At 47.1% G+C, this 18,973-nt stretch overlaps 1 protein-coding gene across 1 annotated transcript; it reads right to left on the bottom strand.

The window, feature by feature from the left end:
- Positions 1 to 926: 926 nt before the first annotated feature.
- On the bottom strand, positions 927 to 9,385 carry ASF1B (anti-silencing function 1B histone chaperone). The gene is made up of 4 exons (XM_025457783.3): positions 8,950 to 9,385; positions 4,269 to 4,384; positions 2,490 to 2,666; positions 927 to 2,107 (listed from the first exon to the last, which is right to left on the bottom strand). Exons 1-4 carry the CDS (start codon positions 9,056 to 9,058, stop codon positions 1,904 to 1,906), a joined length of 606 nt encoding a protein of 201 aa, XP_025313568.1. The 5' UTR covers positions 9,059 to 9,385; the 3' UTR covers positions 927 to 1,903.
- Positions 9,386 to 18,973: the final 9,588 nt, after the last annotated feature.

Below are 18,973 nucleotides of genomic sequence, written 5' to 3'. Positions count from 1 at the left end.
ATCCAATGTGCCGCTCCAATTTACAATCCCGAGATCAAGAATTGCATGCTCCACCCACTGAGCCAGCCAGACGCCCCGGGTGCCCTTTTTAAACACAGCCTGAGGTCAGTTTCTCACTGCCACACTACTGACATTTGGTGCAGGGTCATTCTTTGGGGGGGGGGGGGGGGGCGGGAGAACGACAGTCTTGTGCACACACTAGTTTTAGCAGCATCCCATTCCTACCCACTGGATGCTGGTAGGACCTTCCTCTCCTCCACCCAAAGTATCTCAGGCACTGTTAAATGTGCCCCAGGGGGCAAATTGCCCCTAGTTGAGAACCACTTTAGTAGAAGACCCAAACAAGGTGCCAAAGAGGGGCAGAGGGCCAGCTGGGCCAGCTGTCTTGACTTAGAGGGGGCTAGGCTGGTCTCAGGTCTATAAGCCAGTTTGCTGCTCTGCCTAAACTTACACAATGTGCACCCTATCAGGCAGCTATCTGCACCCATGTTCCTAGGTCCACCAGTTTCCAGGAAGGAAGAGTCAGGGCACTTCTGTGAATTACAGGGAAATGGCTCACCAGCCAAACCAGTCTACTGGGCTGTATGGTTACAAAGTAAGGTTAAGTAAAATTTAATAAAAGTGTTGCTGCGTGTGTCCTTGGAGCATGATGTTAATTTCTTCCTGTGGGTCAAGGTCAAAGTCTAAAAAATCACTGGTTATGCTCAATCCAGAACAGCTGGGTTGCTTAACTTTTGACAAAGAAAAACCCCTCCCTGAACCTCAGGCTGGAGTACAATTATGTAACCAATTAAGACTAGGGTAAGAAGCTGAGCAAGGGAACAAAGGACGGTCAGCCCACTGGCTGGGGCCAGAGCCCCTTCACGACATCATGAAGAGAGATGGACAAATCTGCTTCAGCCCACCTAAGATAAAAGCAGAATCAGTCTAGAGGAAGTGCTTTTTATTTTTAGATCAACCAAACATATTTAATATAAAAACCTTTTAATATACAAACTGTAATCACAATTGCATCCACGTAGCAGCGAGGGAATGGGGTGTTGCAGGGAGCATGGCAAGGGGAGAGGTTTTCAGGGTCCCTATGGTTTCCTGTGCCTGCAAGAGCATGAGGTCTTCGCAGAGGGCAGATTAAGGCAGGCAGAGGGGCCCTGATGCCAGCATTGAGACAGACTCCACCAACCTGCCACCTTCCCACCATGGCAGCCTCCAGGGAAAGCCAGATCCAATTAAGAGAGGACAGGAAGGTGGTTGTACGGAGTCAACCATCATTCCTTAGCATCCTGCTGAGCATACCTTTGGGAACAGACTTTTCCAGAGGCTGTTGGATTAAAAGACCTAAAAACTATCCTAGGAGGACAGAAATTGTGTCCAAGTCCACCTTCTAACCAAGCTTGGTTCCTTGCCTGTGACTCCAAAAAGCTGGGTGGATTTGCTCAGATGTTTGGGGAGGGACAGGAATGACAGAGCCTTCGGCTCAACAGGCCTGGAGCCTTGCCAGGCGTTGACCAAGAAATCCTCAAGGCAAGCCAGGGAGGTCTGTGGGAAGAGCTCTGGGTCAATGGTACTCACAGGAGCATGGTGGCAGAAAGGCCTGCAGGTGGAATTTATAGTGTGTGTGTAAGACAGAAAAGACACATGTCACAAAGAATTAAAAAGTGAAGTACCTGCTTCTTACAGGCCTGGGCAGTAGAGGTAAAAGCTGATCCTTCTGGGTCAGTGTTGGGAGAGACCTGAGGCCTGCTCCTTCCTCAGAACCACGTCTGGCTTGGGTATAGCTGATGGCCCCAAAGTCCTCTAGATGGCCTCCGTGGGATTGTCCAGGAGGCCCAGCTGCCCTCTCCAGATGTGCTAGGAGACTGGCCACAGTCCCGGCTGGGCCCAGGTAGGGCCTGGATTCCTCGAGTTAGATGCAGTCCATGGAATTCTCGGGTAGGAGCCCAGGAATGCAACCTGGGAGACCCAAGCCTTTGATGGGAGCACAGCTGAAGGGGAGGCCACAGCCCAGGGTGGGGTCCTGGTTCTCTATGGCCTCTAGTCTGTCCATGTTGTCCCAGTTGATGTGGAAGCGGGTCACTCGGGGGTTTGAGGCCAAGATGTTCCTCTGGAGCTGGGGCAGAAAGAGGAATGTCAACCCTTGTCAGCATGCCCCGTCATTACTCCCACAGAGCCAGGGCACCCCAAGACCCTGCCCCAAGGCCAGGAAGAACAGAGCTTACTTATTCCATCACCATCAACAACTATGTGTAGAACTCCCGGGAGTGCCTATGTACTGTGATTTAGGGCTGAGACCTATCTAATCTCAATTCTGCCAGGCGTGCTTCTGAGAAACAAAGACCTTTCTCTCTCTGGTTCTGGTCTGGAGCTCCAAGATCTGAGCAGGGCTTGAAAACCTTAAGAAGTGACCTTGGCTCCCAATTCCAATGACTCAACTCCCCCAGGTTCCAAAGAGCCAGCCTGTCCGAGGCAGGAAGTGCAGAGACAGGCCCCACCTGAGAGAAGTCTGGCTTCAGGGGTGGGTTCTCCCGCAGCTCAGGATTGGGGTATTCATTGTTGACGTAGTAGCCCACACGGATGAACTCCTGTCCATGGTAGGTGCAGGTGATGAGGACCACGGTCACACCCACAGCATCAGTCTCTGGGATGAGGGATGGGTTGGGGGCATCAGCCTAGAGGAAACACACCCCGTGCCTTAGCATTGATCGTACAGCCACACCTCTACCACTTAACACAATGATTTTCAAGCAACACATATTTACTGAGCCAAAAGGTATGGTCTCTGACAACAGGAGTTTCTAATCGAGTGGGGAAGACACAATCAATCTCGCAAATGCCTGTAAAATGCTCAGTGTGACAAGTGCCACAAAGAAGTAAATGTAGTGCTGAGAAGTGTAGTGAGGGGGGGTGGAGGGGTGGCATAAGATAAGGCTGTACAAGTGGGCAGGTAGGGACCAGGGCGCCCAGGGTCTTTTGGGCCAGTTAAGGGCTTGGGAAGGAGCAAGAATGTCTAACAGGAGGTAAGTGCTGCATCACTCCTGTGGTCTGTAAAGAATGGCATGCTGTGATGGGAGGAGGGCAGTTGTGGGAGCAGAGACTGGGCAGGTTACAGTCAACCCAGAGTGCAGACAGCGATTTACACCAGGAAGGAGAGGACAGAGGCAGACACATTTGGGGTGTGTTGTTATGGATAGGACCCGCTATATAACTGGTACAAAATAAAACCAAAACGAGACATGGGGTCCCTTATTCACAAATTAGCAAGTTTTAGCCAGCGACAGCAGAACGTTATACCAGGTGCCGGGCCCTGTGTGGCTGCATGAGCTGAATGCTCAGGAAGCCAGCCTTGCTCGTGGAGTGGAGCAGGTGGGCTTGCTGGTGGCCTGGCTACAGGTGGGTGAGGCGTTTGGGGATGGGATGAGGTTGCCTGGACTGGGGTGGGAGCGGTAGACTGGGAGGTAGGCAAGGATTTGATTTTTATATATTTAAAAATAAATAAATATTTATTTATTCTTAAATTTTATTTACTTGAGAGAGAGCAAGAGAGAGCACATGCAAGAGCAACTAAGAATTGGTGGGGTGGGGAAGGTGGGGGACAGAGGGAGAAGAGGATCCCAAACAGACTCGCAATGGAGCTGGATGCAGGGCTCAATCCCATGACCTCAAGACCACGGCCTGAGCCAAAACCAAGACTCAGATGCTCAACTGACTGCGCCACCCAGGCGCCCTGGTGATTTTGTTGTTCAGGATGGCTACCAAGTACAGTGCTTAGTGCAAGGTGATGATGATGCACCTTATGGAGAAAATACGTGTGTTAGAGAAGCTTTGTTCAGGCATGAGTTATAGTGCTGTTGGCAGGGAGTTCATGTGAATGATCAACAATAATAAATACTAAATAAGGTGTCTTTCAACAGAAACACACATGAAACAAGATTATGTATTGACTGGTTGACAATAGAACTTGTAGGAACCCAACCCTGCATTCTTCCAGGGGCACTGGTTCTGTATTCATTAATTTGCTAATGCAGCATTTGCAGCCACCTTATAGAACATAACTCTGGTGAATAATAAGAATCAACTATATGAATCAGTGACTCATGGCGACAACTATGACAACAGAAGTGGAGGAAACGGAAATGTATGAAGTACTTCTAAGAGGTCAGACAGTTCCTGAACACAGAGCCAGAATTTTAACCTGAGCTTTTAACCACTGAACCACACTGTGTGCTTTCAGGTAGAAGAAGTGCCAAGGCCTCAGGCCCTGTCTTTCTTACCTGAAAGATGAACATGTGCCTCCCTGCTGGGACAGGGCCAACTAGCACAGAGTCCAGGATTTGGTCAAACTCCTCACTCTCAGCTGAGCCAACATAAATGATCTTCCATTCTAGATCTGTAAGGATATGGGGTATTAAGGACTTGAAATAGCTGGGCAGCATGAAGGCAGGGGAAGGTCTTGTGTTGAGTTTTGGACAGATACTTAATATATTGAAAGATTTTTATTCTCAAGAATGCCTGACATCTGCTGGGGAGTAAGTGCCAGGCACCACCATCCTAAACACTGAAGGGGGCATGAAACTCTACTTCTAGTGGGGAAATTTCTCTCGTGAGCCTAGCTTTGCTGGGTGACCCTGACCCTGCATCTTTGGGATAACTTGGGGATCTCAGAGCCTGAGGGTGAACCGTATGGCAGAGGTTGAATTAGGAGCCACGTGACAGAGGCGTGCAGAGGAGGGACAGCAGGGAATTGGGCCATTTCAGGGCCCTGCCCACTGGGTGCTGGGATAGGAAGCAGCATCCTCTTTCACACACAGGGACCGGTGCCACCAAACTGAATAGATCCCTCGACAACTGGGGCAGGGCAGCAGATTCCAATCTAGCAGGAGAGCCAGCCGGCAGGAGGGGGAAGACGAGGCCACAGGGGGAGCCAGCCAGTCTCCAGGTCTTCCAGTTCCAGCACCAACTCATGCCTACTTTCAGACATTTGGGTGACAGCGACTCAGTCAACAAATGTGGCATCCTAGGGTGATCCTCTGAACCCCGCCTCTCTTGCATCCCAACAAAGTGGTGGTGGTGGGGAATCTCATCCCTGAGTATGTTCCAGCAAGGTGAGAGGAACAGTGCTGAAGGAGACCCTGCCCATCAAGTACAGGAAATTCCCGGTGACCGCTGCCTCTTGCAGGAGGTCCAAGTGTATCAGGGGCAAGGTCACGCTAGTACAGGGAAGCTTGGCAGGAGACCTGAAACTTATTTTAGGTTCTTTGAAATTACACAACCTGTGGCTCCAGCGGCTGGAGGAAATTTCACAAGCTATGAGTTTCACAGGAAGCAAAGTGTTGTTGAAGTTGCCCTGGTCTGGTGTCCCACAAGAGCATCCAACTTGGTAAACACCGCTATGCTGGGCCACAGCTCCGGAGGTTTGTCACCCGAGCCCCAAGCTCTTCCTCGATACACTGATTTCCTGTTCCTTTGCAGTGTCACCCAGGTCTTCTATGCAGGGACCCTAGTTAGCAGGTCTGGGCCATACAATGACCCATGGGCTCACCGGGGTTCAATTCTAGTCTCTTATTATTTGCAGGAACCAGTTAAGTTTACTGATTTATCTTTGTTACAAGGAGTGACATGACTAGATAAAACATGTTTCTGGGCGAACAAAAATCAAGCTGGCTCTGTCCTTGCCTTTCTAACACAGTTCTCTATTTTGGTAGCTTTCCTCCTGGCCTTCCCTCTGCCACCAGTGGAGTCCTATATGTGTGCATTTAGCTAATGTGCTGGGGCAGCAAGGGGGGGGGGGGGTAGATAAAAAGGGCACCAAAGTAGAGCAGGCCCTGCGTTGGCCACGGGCAGTGGATGTTCGATACCACTGGCAAAGACTGGTGTGGTGTGGGTGCCACCAGGAGGAGAAAGCGCACTGCGCCGGCGGCCAAATGGTCTGCAATGGCTCCCTCAAGAGAGGCCGAAAAGAAACCAGAGAATTGACCGAGGGCCACAGAGAAATATTGACTCAATGGATAGGGGAGCTGATACAGTCATCTATGGAAAACAGCAGATGCTTGAAAATAAGGACCTAAAAACTGGATTGCCTTAAACTTGCTGAAGCGTTTTTAGTAGAAGCATACTTAAGTGGCTCCATTTTTAAAATATAACCACGGATGTCCATCACGAGTACAGCACAAACTCATTCCTTCTGAATACAGGACGCGATTGTACATGCATAACACGGTGTGCCTAACTTTTTAGGCAATTTCAAGGGTAACTTGACAATATTCAATTTTGTCTTTAGGCCCTAACTTTGCAATGGAACAGTCAACAACATGTTCTTCCACTATGTACGAAAACAAAACCAAAACTAACAACCTGATCGAAGGCATGTAAAAGTTCATTTTCATTGAAGTAGCTGGAGAATGTTTCCTGCCTTAAAACAAACAAACCAACACAAAAACTATCTAGTAGGCTTTTTTCTATTTATCACTTTGCCAGTGTTCAGATGATATAGATGAATCTTGGCCTGCCCACGGTGTTAGCTGTGGGTCAGAACATCTGGTTTCATGACTTATTCAAACAGTGGCTGTTGAATTTCTCAATGGAAGAGAGGAAAAACACATCTAATGTATTAAATGTGGACCCATGCCTAGGAAGCATCTATTTCTAGATGCTGAGGAGAAAAAAGAACCCCTTGGGAAATAGAATCAGTCACTGATTGGGGGTTGGGTCTTTTGTCAGAGCTTCAGTTGCTAGCGTCAAGGTAACGAGACTGAGATTTCTCCAGAATCTGAGAGACTTCTAAAGCCAGGCCCCCTCCATCTCTTTGGGAGGCAGGAAACGGATTCTCTCTGTTCCATGGGAAGAAGGCCAGGAATAGGCAGAAAGCAAGTTGGCAGGTCAAAGTCATGGACAGCCCTAGGGGTAGAACCAGAGTCTGGATTTCCAGGCCAGAGTTTGCTTTCCAACTTCCATTTCTCTGAGCAAAAGCTTTATTGTCTGGGTGTAATTAATAGTAGCACTCCCTTCATTTTCTTTTGAGAGCGTCCCAACGTGGAAATCAATTATTTGGTCAGTTTTATTTATGCTCCACTTCTAAAATAAGGGATGAAGGGACACCTGAATGGCTCAGTGGTTGAGCATCTGCCTTTGGCTCAGGTTGTGATCCTGGGGTCCTGGGATCAAGTTCCACATCAGGCTCCCCACAGGAAGCCTGCTTTTCCCTCTGTCTCTCTCTGTGTCTCTCACGAATAAACAAAAAATCTTAAAGTAAAATAAAATAAAATAAGGGATGAATTCTTTTTTTTCCCAGGTTATAATAGCAAAGGTAGAGAATTCTGGACTCAACTCAGAGACAAACTCTAGTGTCATTACTTCTACAGATAGGCTGTGTGACCTCAGAGAAGTCAGCCCATTTCTCTCTATTAAAAAATAATGACCAGCAGGTTGACTTTTGACTTTCCTGCTCTGAGTCTATAAACAGATTAGTAAAGTAATAGGGCAGGGGTTTTCCTAGGAATAGAAGTACTAGATAATGACTATGCAACCCTTTTTAAATGCAAGGAGCACAAACAGGCTGTTTGAAACCTGATATCCTGCCTTCTGGGAACTGTGAATCCCTTAACCTATTAGCTCCTTACATCTCCTGTCTTTAAAATTAAATTCTTATTCCACAGTGTCATTCTACACTTTAATTATTTATTTACACCCTGGCTTGTTCCAGAAAGGATTTAACTGGGCTTATTCTATAGTTAGTCACAAGTAGATTCCTTAATTTAAAAAGGAGAGAAGCTGAGAGACTGATCTATTGGCCCAGGCCAAAAGCACACACATCTCAAATTTTATCAACCCCAAACTAACACAAAAGGCTGGCTTTTCCCACAAACCACCCACCTACCACTGAGGGGCGCTAGTTAGCACACCATGGCCTCATAGATCCCCATCTCCCCAGCTGCCTGCTGCCTCTTCTTTAACCACCAAGTGAAGAATCTGTCTAATGGAGTACTTCCTCCTGAAAGTGGTGCCAAGAGTCCCTGGGCAACCTTAGATTTTCGATTTTTATAGACCTTTACTTGAAAGGTCTTTCATTCTTTGTGGTTCCTGTCTTCTCATCTGTGAGATGAGAACCATGTCCACCTTTATAACGCACAGATGAATAAGTCCATCTGTGAAAGCACCTTGGAAAAGATTCACAAAAAGTTCTGACCTCCCAGCCGATTGTTTGAAGCCAGATACCGTCATGGCTCAGCCTGGCCCCAACTCCCAGACTGGGTCAGCCCATCAAAAGTGTGGGAAGAACTGCTGCAATAGATCTGCTGGAACCTGGTGGGCAGACAGTGGGAACCGGCTGATGCTTGCCTGGTGTTGCCACCCTTCAGATATGAGCGTGTTTATCGAAGCACACAGACAGGAGGGAGGCACGGGAACTGGGGAGACCAAGTTATCCTGAAAGACTGGAGCTGGAAACCTGCCGTGCTTCCCCCCGTGGGCGCAAGCTGGTAAAACTGGGGCCAGGATAAGGAGGTGGGAAGCCAGGGTCCAGGGTATGTGCTTTGGGGGTAGAAAACAATCCGAAGTGGGTGGGGATGGGGTTGTTTTAAATATCATGCGGCTTAGGGAGGGGAGACCGGCTGTACGGAGAGACAAATGGGGAGATGGGGACGAGTAAGGTCTTGCCACGAGGGAAAGGGATCTCATAAGGATAACTGTGAGGGTCAGTCTGGGTGACTGGAGGTCTCCGCAGGTCAAAGAAGCTCCACAGGAAGGGGGAGGGGGGATGAGGAGGTCTCCGCGGGAGAAATGGGAGTAACCGTGGGGCGGGGGCGGCTTGGCCAGGGGTGTCAGGGGCAGTCTCTCAAGGAGGCTGGGGCTGAAGGGGAGGGGAGGAGGGGAATGGGGGGGGCTCGTTTCTCGTGGGAAGTCTGGGAAGGTGGGGAGGGGTGGGGGAGGGGGATCTCCACACCGGCCCAGCCTCACCGTCCGCCAGGGCCTCATTGCACTCGAAGCTGATCTCGAACCGGAAGGGGCTGTGGAAAGGGCTCGGATTCTCCAGCACCGCCACGTTCAGCACAGAAACCTTGGCCATCGCCTCGCCGGGCCGCGGCAGAGGCCACAGCTGGGGCCGAGCCCGCGCCTGAGTCCTCTGCGGTCAGCGGGGTAGCGTTACTCCCTACCGCTCCCGCCTCTTCTGTCCGCCGACTGAAGTGCGCCTTCGCTCCGCGCGCCTCCTTCAAATAGCCGGCCCCACCCTCCGGCCAATCACCGTCAGCGCTCGCCGACGGCGCGAGCACACCCTCAGCCAATCGTGGAGCGCGGGTCGGCGCGCGCCGAGACTCCTCGGGCCAATCCGTGGGGCTCCCTCGCCGGGGTGCTCAAGGGAGGCGGAATCATTTCTTGGCTTTTTTGGGTGTCCAGCGGGAACCAATCCCCAGCGTCTCCGACTCGGATGTCTGGGGGCGGGGGTAGACGGAGGCAGAGCGCGAGTCTCCTCTCGGCCAATCCCAAAGGTTCCCGCACCGGCGTGGTGCGCGCTTCGCCCCGCCCTTCCGGGGGACGCAGCCCGGCGGAGGGCAGCTCCGCCAACCGCCTAGCGGTGGCGCGCGGCGCCCGCTTAAGAGGGCGGGAAGGGCGGCGCTGGCTCTCGTGGTGATTGGCAGGCCGGCGTCTGGCAGGGCGGATGCAGATTCTCTGCGACGTGATTGGCTGGGTTGGTCGTGGGGCGGGAAGAGAGGAATACTTAGCTGGGGATTCGCCGCCCAGAAGCGGAAGTCGGCTGCCGGCGTGCTTGAGCCGCGTGTGGGGAGAGAGAGAGAGAGGGAAGGAGGAGCGTTTGTCGCCCTGGCGTCCGTTCGCAGGTGAGCGTTGCCGGGACCTTCCCTGAGGGACTCCCGGCCCCTCAGGCCCAGCGGCGGGGGAATCCGTTGTGAACGTTGGTCGCACCCCTGAGGGGAGACGGAGCGGCGGTCACGCGGCACTCTGGGACCGTGGCCCCGGGAGTCGGGCCCGGTTCGAATCCCGCTCTCGCCTCCTCGAGGGCCACTGGGAGGTTTCAGGTGGACGGCGCAGTAAGGAGGAGGACTTGGGAGTCCGGCCTCTGCCACTCAACTCCCGGGGCCACAGGCGCCCCGCCCCGGTGAACGGGGCGGTTGAAAACTCCCTGACTTGGCTCGTGACTGCATAATACAACCAGAAACTTGTCTGCACCCCTCGTCAGGGTCTGACTGCCGTCGCGCCCGGCCTGGGAGACCCCGGAGCCTCTGCCTCCACCCGCGACCCGTGGAAAGTTGACCCGAGCCACACTTCTCGCTTCACATTTTTCTAGCGAGCACGTTTAAGAAAAAGTAAAAACAAAAAACAAACAAACAATAAAAACCACCACAACGGTGAAATTAATGTTTTATCTTTAACCCAGGATAGTCAAGATCTTATGCCCACATACAGGTATAAAAAATACAAATGAGCTTTCTTCCATTCTTTTACTAAGTACCAAGTCTTCGAAATCCCGTGGGTTTTCCGTTGCAGCCACATTTTCTTTCTTGTTTAAGAAACTTTTTTTTTTTTTTTTAAGATTTGTATTTATTTATTTGTGAGAGGCAGAGACACAGGCAGAGGGAGAAGCAGGCTCCCTGTGGGGAGCCCAATAGGGGGATGCTATGCCTGGACCTGGGATCATGACCTGAGCCAAAGGCAGATGATCAGCCACTGAGCCACCCAGGTGCTCTGTGCAGCTGCATTTTCGTCTGAAATAATAAGTCTGGCTTTAGTTTTCATAAAATTGGCAGTTGAAAATGTAGATCCACAGGCCCACGCTGTCTGTTTCCAACATGCTTACAAGTTTTCCAGGAGCTGGACTACATGTCAGGGTTTTCAGTGTAAACGTTAAATCAGTTAGAATTCAGTGGGGGGTGGGTGGCGGGGGGTGCCTGGGTGGCTCAGTAGGTTAAGCATCTGCCTTCAACTCAGGTCATGATCCTGGAGTTCCAGGATCGAGTCCTGCATCAGGTTCCCTGCTCAGCGGGAGTTTGCTTCTCCCTCTACTCTCATCCCATTCGTGCTCGCTCTTTCTCTTTCTTACTCTCTGTGTCTCTCAAATAAGTCTTAAAAAAAAAAAAATTCAGTGAGGGGGCAAGTTCTGTGCTGCAGTGGCACCATCTGCATGCAGGTGTTCATAAACCCCTGTGGCAAGTGGCTGCCGTATTCCTGGAGAGTGTAGGACTGAAACAAATTGGATCACTCTTAAATGTGAGTTTATGAGTTTTCTATTCTTTGGATGGGAATACTGTCAGTATTGTCTTGCAGACTCTACGTGGTATGTTTCTTACTGCCCACTCCTCCCCCTGCCTCCCACTTCAGTTCAGCCAAACTGTCTTTTGGTTCCTTACAAATCTGACCTGGCATTTCCAGTGCGGAACCCCTACCAGAACCTCTTCTCCCTGCTCTTGGCATGGCTGGTGCCTTCTTGTCATTCAGATCTACCTGTTCACATGTGCTTTTCTCAGAGAAGCCTTTGCAAGGGTCCCCTGGCCCCAGTTCTGTCTTAGAGTGTAGGCCTGAACAGCACCAATTCAAGCCACTTGCATTTCTTACCTGGCCACCTCTGTGGTGGTGGTATAGTCATAAAGCCTCATGATGCTAGGCACTTTTTTGGGTGGAGGGAGGATATCTACATTTCACATTAAGTTTAAAAAAATGTTTTGTGGTTAAAAATATTGACAGTTTTTCCTTTGAGGTGATTTGGCTTTAGGAAGATCCCCGTTTATGATTAGCTATGATTTCTTGGCAGCCGTTGGGCATACTTGTGAGTTTTTGTGACTGAAAAAATCTAATTTTCAAGTTATTTCCAAATGTAATTCAACTGTTTATGTGAATACTAAATTTAATGAAGTTGCCATGATGTAATTTTCTAAGTATTTAATTAAATACTTATTCGTTCCAACTTTGTGGTTTTCTTTCTGCGTTGTGGAATCCCCCCCCATGCACCCCTCCCCAACCTTTTTGTACCCCCTGAGAAGCTCATCAGCCACAAGCACTTTGGGTGCTGATGAAGAAAATGGCTCTCTGCCTGTAATGAGTTCTCCATACAGCTGGCTGAATAATCTTCTATTGTAAACCAGATCATGTCATTACCCTGCTTAAAACCTTCAAAGGCTTATCATACTTAGAATGAAACCTAAGATCTTTACTGTGGCTTAGGAGGCCCTGCATGGTGACCTCAGCTGACCTCTCAGGCCTCATCTACCAGTCTTCCCCTTGTCACCACTCTCCAGCCTTCCTGGCCTTATTTACTGTCTTTAACACACCAAGCTGATTCCTGCCCAGGGTTTTGCATTTGCTGTTCCCTCTGCCTGGAATGTGCTGTCTTTAGACAATTGCATGGCTGTCTCATTGTCCCTACTTACGGTTCTACTCAAAAGTCCCCCTCAAGCCTTCCCAGATCACTCTAGTTAAAGCAGCCCTTCCTTAATGACATCACCCTGCTTTATTATCTTAGTAGCATTCAGATCCAGTACTTAAATTGGTTTTAGACTATGCTTCTCTCTCATCATCCCTCAGTAGACTGACAACTGGTTGAGGGCACAGATCTCTGCTGCCTCACATTGACCTCTAAGTGTATTTAAACAAATTAATTTGTATAAAGGGCTTAATATAGTACCTTGAATGTGGAAACAAACTTTTGCACAACAAAATACATTTTTGCCCATTAACCAGCTTAAGGAGTCAAACATTTAGAGATGCAGTTGAAAGGTCTTGTGTAACCCTGCCTCGGTCTTTTCTCCTTTTCCTCAAATGTAATTACAACTCTAGATTTGGTGTTTGTTTTTCTGTGTATATTTGTATGTCTTTATATACATGTGTCCTTAAACAACATGTAGAATTATATATCGTGTTCTTTTTTTTTTTTTTTTTTGGTTATATATCGTGTTCTACAATCTTATATAAATTTGTGCAAAAAAGAGTTAACATTTTAGGCATGGGACTGCTGTCTTAGAAAGGCCTGTTTGTGAGGTTGGCCTTTCACTGGTCTCGAGGAACTTGGATTTCAGGAGGGTTCCTGTCATCTTTTTTTTTTTTTTTTTTTTTAAGATTTTATTTATTTATTCATGGGAGACAGAGAGAGAGAGAGAGAGAGAGGCAGAGACACAGGCAGAGGGAGAAGCAGGCTCCATGCAGTGAGCCTGATGTGGGACTCTGATCCCGAGACTCCAGGATCATGCCTTGGGCTGAAGGCAGGCACTAAACCGCTGAGCCACCCAGGGATCCCAAGTTTCTGTCATCTTGTAAATGATAAGAGCACCTCATGGTGCCTAAACTGTACAGTGTGGTTGAATACCTCCTTTCCTTTTGGAGTCTGGAATTTTGGTACTGGACCAGCCCCCCCAAAATACTCTGGGCATTGAGTCTCTAATGAGCTTCCACTAGTGGGCAACAGTTCACACGTGTTATCACAACTTTCCCGTAGGAACTAAGTGCATCCCACATGACTTCACTAGGAGAGGATTCTTGGAATCTTGTGCCTGATTTCCTATAGACTTTGCACCCTGTACCTTTTTCCTTGGCTGACTTTGCTCTGTACCCTTTCACTGTAAGAAACCATATAGCTGTGTGTCAGCTATTTGCTAAATCCTGTGAGTCCTTGTGAATCATTGAACCCAGGATGATCTTGGGGACACCTGACACAGCATACCGAATATCTACTTACAAGGTGAGACGAGCAAGGCACTTGGGGCCCAAAATTTATGGAGGCGTTCACTCTCGGGGTCACACAAGTGTCCATCCTGTACCTGGTGTACAACCCTGAGGGTGAGTGCCTCCTAAAGTTTAAACTCTACACTGCTTGCTTCACTCTAGTCCCAGCCATTACCTTCTGAAACTTGTTTTTCTTGTCCAATGTAATGCTTTTGCAGTGTATCTACATTTACACATATGTAACTCGAATTCACTTAATTTCACTGCTATAGCCATGCTGTCTGATGTGGTAGCCGTTAGCCACATGTGGCTGTTTAGATTTCAGTTAATCAAAATTAAGTAAAAATTTCAATTCTTTAGTCACTCTGCCACATTTTGTGTATTAGGCACCTGTGACTGGTGGCTACCATATTAGACAGCATGGGCAGAGAACGCTTCATGGTCGCAGAAAGTTTTGTCGGACAGTGTTTTACTTATTTATTTACCTCTTGCTTGATATTTAGGTTGTGTCTAGTTTTCTACTCTCAACAAACAGTGCTTCAGTGGTCACTGTTATATATGTCTCTTTGTGCACACATGCAGGAATTTCCCTAGGGTACATATCTAGGAATTGAGTTGCTTGGTTATGGGGATATCCATCTTACTAGACACTGTGTCTGCTCTTGAAAGTGATTGTTGAAGTTCTTACTCCCACCAGCAGTGTTGCTATTGCTGTGTCCTTATCAACACTTGGTCCTGTCAGATTTTTACATTTTTGTTTTTCTGAAGGGTGTACATGAGTAGGTTTCAGTTAGTATTTTCCTGATTACTGGTGAGGTTGAACTATTTATATCTGTTTATTGACCATTTGTCTTCTGTGAATTACCTCTTCGTATCTTCGCCCATTTTCCTGCTGCATTGTCTTCATCTTAACTTGTGCAGTTCTTTTTACACTTTGCCTTTTCATTTGCACGATATCTTTTGATCAGAATTTATTATTACGTTATTGTCATCAGAGTGAGCAGTCTACTTATAGTTTGTAGTTTTTGTGCTTTGCTAAAGAAATCTTAACCCTGGGATGCCTGTCTGGGTGGCTCAGTGGTTGAGTGTCTGCCTTTGACTCAGGGTGTGATTCCCCAAGTCCTGGGATCAAGCTCTGCATCGGGCTATCTGCAGGGAGCCCTGCTTCTCCCTCTCCTTGTGTGTCTGCCTCTCTCTGTGTGTCTCTCATGAATAAATAAATAAGATCTTAAAACAACAAAAAAGAAACCTTAACCCTGAGGTCAATACGATTTCCTACTGTGTTTTCTTCTGGAAGTTTTACGTTTCATATTTAGCTTTTATTTATTTATTTATTTTTAAAATATTTTATTTATTCATGAGAGAGAGAGGCAGAGACACAGGCAGAGGGAGAAGCAGGCTGTGTGCAAGGAGCCCGATATGGGACTTGATCCCAGATCCCGGGGTCATGCCCTGAGCTGAAGGCAGACACTCAACCACTGAGCCACCCAGGCGTCCCAATAGTTAGCTTTTTAAAAAAATCTACCTGGAATTTATTTTTGTTTCTGATGTGAAGTAGGACTGTGATTTAGTTTTTTTCCAGACAGAAACCAGTTGTCCCTGGTTTTTTTTTTTTTTTTTTTTTTTTTTTTTTATCCCTGGTTTTTTTATTGAGTAGTTCAGTGGTTTTCAAAATGTGATCCCCTGCGGATTCAGGAGATAAACTATTTTCATAATAATTCTAAAGTGTTACTTGAATTTCTCATGTGCGCTGTGTTGTCCTGTGTCCTACTGGTACAAAAGCAGTGGTTGGGTAAAACTGCTGGTGCCTTAGCAGGAAGCAATGCAGTGTCCCCAAACAGTAGTAGTAGTTGTCATTGTATTCCTCACTGTTGCTACACATTCAGTGTTCAAATAATTTCACTTGAGTGTCCTTGAAGAAGCAGTGAAAAGTAATAACCTGTGTTAAAACAGCCCTGTGAGGAAGTCTAATATTCATTGTGGTGAAATGGGAAGTTTGCATACAGCACTTCTGCTTGCTGAAGAGTGATGGTAGTTGAGGTAATGCACTTGTACAGTTGTTTAAGTTGAAGTGAAATTAGTAACTTTTTTTCATGGAACACCGTTTTACTTGAAAGAATGATAGACTGCAGTTAATCAGGGTATTTGGCAGATGTTTTCTCAGAAATGAAAGAAGTGAGCTGATCACTTCGAGGACAACTGATGGTTTCTTGCCAATTGATAAAATTCGAGCTTTAAAGCCAAATAGTCTTTGGGAAAACTTTTCTTCACCATTAGCCTGACAACTCAATAGTGAAAGATTTTTCTGATGAGATCAGTGGTGATATTAACAAAGAAGATTTAAAAAATATTGTATAGTGAAATGTAGTAATTCAGTAGGTCAGTATTTTCCAATAGACGGTGGGGTTCAGTATAAACCAGTGTGAGAAGTTCACTGATACAGTTTCATATTCCATATTATAACTAACTTGAACATACTACTACTTTTTGAGTTTTGCTATAAGTAACAAAGTAGAATATCTCCAGATAGCTGAAAGGCTATAGCACTTCTCCCTCCTCCAGTTATGTATCTGTTGAGGCTGGATTTTCTTCATGTACTTCAATCAAGACAGCATATTGCAACAGATTGATTGCAGAAGCCTGTGTGAGAATCCAGGTCTCTTTGATTAAGCCAGATAATAGGAGCTTTACAAAATGTACAAGCCATTCTTTTCACTACTTTGGTTTCTTTTTTCTTTTCTTTTTTTTTTAAAGACTTTATTTATTCATGACACAGACAGGCAGAGAGAAAAGCAGGCTCCATGCAGGGAGTCCGATGTGGGACTTGATCCTGGGTCTCCAGGATCACACACCGGGCTGAAGGCAGTGCTAAACCTCTGGACCACCAGGGCTGCCCCCCTACTTTGTTTTTTGTTTTTTTTTTTTTTAATTTTTTCATAAAAAAATTTTAAGAGAGCATGTTTGCGTGTGAGCAGGCTTTGGGGAGGGACGTAGGGAAAGGGAGAGAATCCCGAGCAGATTCTGCACCGAGCACGGCTGACCCCGCGCAAGACTCAGTCCCATGACCCTGAGACCACAACCTGAGCTGAAATCAAGAGTCAGATGCTTTAACCAACTGAGCCACCCAGGTGTACCTCACTACTTTGTTTTTAAAAATGTATAGTTATTCTCACAAGATAGGTTATTTATGTTAACATCTGATGTATTAGCTAATTTAAATATTTAAAATTGCCAGTTTTAATTTCTTTTTTTAAAGATTTTATTTATTTATTTTTAAAATATGTTATTTATTCATAAGATACACATGGAGAGAGAGAGAGAGAGAGAGACAGGCAGAGGGAAAAGCAGGCTCCATGCAGGGAGCCCTACATAGGACTCAATCCTGGGTCTCCAGGATCACGCCCTGGGCCAAAGGCCGCGCTAAACCATTTAGCCACCTGGGCTGCCAAAGATTTAATTTATTTTTATTTTTTTTAAGGATTTTATTTATTTATTCATGAGAGGTACAGAGAGAGAGAGAGGCAGAGACACAGAGGGAGAAGCAGGCTCTATGCAGGGAACCCGATGTGGGATTCGATCCGGGTCTCCAGGGTCACGCTGTGGTTGGAAGGTGGCGCTAAACCGCTGGGCCACCGGGGTTGCCCAGATTTCATTTATTTATTCATGAGAGGCACAGAGAGGCAGAGAGAGAGGTAGAGACACAGACAGAGGGAGAAGCAGTCTCCGTGCAGGGAGCCCTATTCAGGACTTGATCTCGGGACTCCAGGATCATGCCCTGAGCCCAAGGCAGACACTTAACCACTGAGCTACCCAGGCGTTCCACCAGTTTTAATTTCTAATTTAGTAAATATACATAGATAAAATCCCTGTCCCTTTGAACAGCTCTTTAGAGTCCTCATTAATTTTTTTAAGAGTTAATTTTTTTCTTTTTTTTTTTTTAAGATTTTATTTATTTATTCATGAGAGACAGAGGCAGAGACATAGTCAGAGGGAGAGGCAGGCACCCTGTGGGAAGCCTGATGTGGGACTTGATCCCAGAATGCCAGGATCACAGCCTGTGCTCAACCACTGAGCCATCCAGGTGCCCCTTTTTGCTTGTTTGTTTTTTGTTGTTGTTGTTTTTTTTTAAAGAGCAATTTCAAGTTCACAGGAAAACTGAGAGTAAGGTACAGAGCTTTTCCATATGCCCCCTGCCCTGCCTTCCCTCATGTGTAGTCTCCCCTACCAGTTGACATCCCCCACTGGAGTGGTCTATTTGTTATAGTTGATGAACCTACATCATTATCACCCAAAGTCCCTGTAGTTTACATTAGGGTTCACTCTTAGTATTGTACACTCTATGGATTTGGATAAATGGATGACAGACGACCATCATTATAGTCTTTCTTTTTTTTTTAAGATTTTATTTATTCATGAGACAGAGAGAGAGAGAGGGGCAGAGACACAGGCAGAGGGAGAAGCAGGCTCCATGCAGGGAGCCCAACGTGGGACTCGATCCCGGGACTCCAGGATCAGGCCCTGGGCTGAACGTGGCGCTAAACCGCTGAGCCACCTGGGCTGCCCTCATTATAGTCTTAAGAGTGTTTTTCCTGTCCCCCCAAATCCTCTGTGCACTACCTAGTCACCCCAAACACTGCCCATTAAATTTAAGAGGGTAAAGGAATACCAAGACCAAAACTCTTGAGAGCCTTTGGATGAATCCATCCTTAGCCTAGTGATTTGTAACCTCTGTCTAGAGCAAGTTTCCATCCAGTCACAGGTCTCTTCTGTGGGCTTGTCTCTTCCTATACCAACACCACATTTTCTTTTTCTTTTTTTTTTTTTAAAGGATTTTATTTATTTATTTGCAGAGACACAGGCAGAGGGAGAAGCAGGCTCCATGCAGGGAGCCCGATGTGGGACTCGTTCCCTGGTCTCCAGGATCATGCCCTGGGCTGACGGCCGCGCTAAACCACTGAGCCACCAGGGCTGCCTAATAACACCACATTTTCTTAAATATTACCACATTAGAACCAATCTTTGTAAGGCTAGTTCTAACACCTGGTGCTTTTTTTCAGAGGTATCAGTTATTCTTGGTTTTTGTTATTCCACAGAAAGTAGGACACACAAATACTTCTATCTATTACAACAATACTATATGGGGGACGCCTGGGTGGCTCAGTCAGTTAAGCTTCTGACTCTTGATTTCAGGTCATGATCTCAGGTTGGGAAATTGAGACCTGTGTTAGACTCCGTGCTCAGCACAGTCTAAGATTCTCCCTCTGCCCCCCTCCCATTCTCTCTTTAAAAATAAATAAGTAAAAATAAAGTGATA

This window comes from Canis lupus, chromosome 20, assembly GCF_003254725.2.
Source record: "Canis lupus dingo isolate Sandy chromosome 20, ASM325472v2, whole genome shotgun sequence".
In the NCBI taxonomy this organism is placed as follows: Eukaryota; Metazoa; Chordata; class Mammalia; order Carnivora; family Canidae; genus Canis; species Canis lupus.
The sequence above is the reverse complement of the archived record's forward strand: the minus strand, read 5'-3'. Positions and strand labels throughout refer to the sequence as shown.

What these genes read in the sequence shown, in the direction of transcription:
- ASF1B (XM_025457783.3), bottom strand. Translation starts at nt 9,058, where the DNA reads ATGGCCAAGGTTTCTGTGCTGAACGTGGCGGTGCTGGAGAATCCGAGC. An exon ending in CAATGAGGCCCTGGCGGACG is followed by an intron (nt 4,385 to 8,949) that starts GTGAGGCTGGGC and finishes ATATCCTTACAG; the next exon opens with ATCTAGAATGGAAGATCATT. An exon ending in TGAAGCCAGACTTCTCTCAG is followed by an intron (nt 2,108 to 2,489) that starts GTGGGGCCTGTC and finishes TTTCTGCCCCAG; the next exon opens with CTCCAGAGGAACATCTTGGC.